The sequence below is a fragment of the Apaloderma vittatum genome, unplaced genomic scaffold (assembly GCF_000703405.1).
Source record: "Apaloderma vittatum isolate BGI_N311 unplaced genomic scaffold, ASM70340v1 scaffold24800, whole genome shotgun sequence".
Classification (NCBI taxonomy): Eukaryota; Metazoa; Chordata; class Aves; order Trogoniformes; family Trogonidae; genus Apaloderma; species Apaloderma vittatum.
In genome coordinates this window covers 1,985-4,054 of record NW_009696578.1, presented here as the reverse complement: position 1 = coordinate 4,054, position 2,070 = coordinate 1,985, and the positions used below count along the sequence as shown (strand labels likewise).

At 59.5% G+C, this 2,070-nt stretch overlaps 1 protein-coding gene across 1 annotated transcript in view; it reads left to right on the top strand.

Moving 5' to 3' along the window:
- Window positions 1-2,070, top strand: part of LOC104278584 (hepatoma-derived growth factor-related protein 2) — a gene marked incomplete at its 5' end in the record, with an annotated part of 4,045 nt that overhangs the window by 1,192 nt on the left and 783 nt on the right. The window contains 6 exons of the mRNA XM_009875607.1: window positions 3-188; window positions 486-580; window positions 1,045-1,118; window positions 1,360-1,430; window positions 1,618-1,719; window positions 1,818-2,031. Of these exons, the coding sequence (XP_009873909.1) occupies window positions 3-188; window positions 486-580; window positions 1,045-1,118; window positions 1,360-1,430; window positions 1,618-1,719; window positions 1,818-2,031 (742 nt within the window). The remainder of the gene's footprint in view (window positions 1-2; window positions 189-485; window positions 581-1,044; window positions 1,119-1,359; window positions 1,431-1,617; window positions 1,720-1,817; window positions 2,032-2,070) is intronic.

Here is a 2,070-nt window from a genome sequence, read left to right as displayed (position 1 = left end):
AGGAGATTCGTCGGCTCCGGGAGCAGGAGAAGGAGGAGAAGGAGAAGAGGAAGGAGAAAGCAGAGAAGGGCGAAGAGGTGCACTCAGACTCGGACAGCAGCGCGGAGGATGAAGTGGCCAAAAAGGGACGGAAAGGCCGGGCCAAGGCCCCGTCGTCCTCGGACTCTGAACTGGAGCTGGAGAAAGAGGTGAGTACAGAGCCTCGGGGAGCTGGGGACAAACAGCCAGCCCACCCCCTCCCCGCCAGGACAGCAGGGACCTCCGGGAGCGGCAGCCAGCTGTCTTGGTGTTGTGTTGAGCTCCTTTGACAGACCAGGCTATTTCCTTCTGGAGCAGCACAGAGCCTGAGTCCTTATTTTTTGATCTAGTGCAGGCAAAAGCCCCACACCCAAACCGCCCCGCAGCAGCAGCGCGATGGGTGCCGGCATTGCTGGATCGTGCCCGGCCACGGCCGCGCTCTCGCCTGCATTGTTCTCTCCTCCAAGGTAAAGAAGCCAGTGAAGAAGCAGCCCTCGGAGTTGTCAAGGAAACCAAATCAGAAGGAGAAGAGGGGCCGAGCAGAGGAGAAACCACGGAACAAGTCAGCATCTCCTCTCCCTGCGTCGATGCTTTCCTCTGGGGATGGGGCCATTCCTGTGGTGCTGCCCAGACCTCCCCAGCTGCTCCCCTGGGGTGGGGATGGAGTCCCGTGGAGGGGCCCGGGCTCTTATCTCCCTTCCTGTCTCCCAGAGCTGAAGGGAGGTGTTGGGGGGCACCAGACTGAGTTTCTCTAGTGGTTTCCATCTGGTGGGGGAAGATCCTTGGCACGTTGCTTCGGGATTTTGCCTTTCTGCAATGCTGGGGAGCTGGGGCGTGGGGGAGCTGCTCTCCTGGGGTTCCTGCCCGCGAGCTGGGAGACGTGTGTGACAGTGCAGGGGGGAGCGTGGCCGGGCTCTGCTGCACCGTCAGGATGTGCTGCCATGTGCCATCACCCTTCTTGTCAGCCCAGTGGCAAGCAGGGGCTTTCACCTGGATGGTCTCACCTCTTCCCTCTTCCTCCCACAGACCTTTGAAAGTGGAACAACGAGGCCGGAAGAAATCCGACCTGATCCCTGAAAGGAGGGTGGAGAAGAAAAAGGGTGAGAGAGCTTGCCGTCACAGGAAGGAGGGAAGGGAGAGAAGGGATCCAGGGTGGAAAGTACTTACAGGACGTGCAGGAACAGTGAGCTTCTCTGTATCGCCTCCCCAACTCATCTTCTTCAGAGAGGCCCCTGGGGCTGTGTTTGACCCTGGAGATGCAAGAGGGAACTGGGCAGAGGTCCCAGGCTCTGGGCGATGCTCCTCTCCTCATGCCTCGGCATGTCTTTCTTCCTTCTCCAGAGCCCACGGTGGAAGAGAAACTTCAGAAACTTCACAGCGAGATCAAGTTTGCCCTGAAGGTGGATAACCCGGTGAGTGTCCCTGCGTGTGCATTTGGCCTGGGAGGCCCCAGCTCGTTGTGTCCTTGGCCACAGTTTGAGCCTTACGCAGGGGTGCTCAGCCTCCTCTTGCCTTTCTGGAGGCTGGGTGGCACTGGGTGCCTCAGATGCCCACCGGGAAGCTTCCAGGCAGCTTCTGATCTTGGTGCCATCCTTGCAGGACATCAAGCGGTGTCTGAATGCACTAGAGGAGCTGGGCACACTGCAGGTCACCTCTCACATCCTCCAGAAGCACACCGACGTGGTGGCTACGCTGAAAAAGGTAGGGCAGAGGGGCCGAGTCCTTCCCTGGGGGGAGCGAGGAGCCTTCTTGGGCCACCCCAGCTCTGAGGACATCCCTCCTCCCTCTTTCTGGTGCAGATCCGTCGTTACAAAGCCAACAAGGACGTGATGGAGAAAGCTGCTGAAGTCTACACCCGCTTGAAGTCGCGTGTCCTGGGACCAAAGATGGAGGCGATCCAGAAAGCCAACAAAGCCGGGCCTGAGAAGGACAAGGGGGAGGCAGAGAAGGGCCAGGAGAAGCTATCGGGAGGGGAGACGCGGAATGAGAAGGGGGAAGAGGAGACAAATGCTGGTAACGCTCTCTGCATGGCTGGTCCTGCTCTATGTGGGC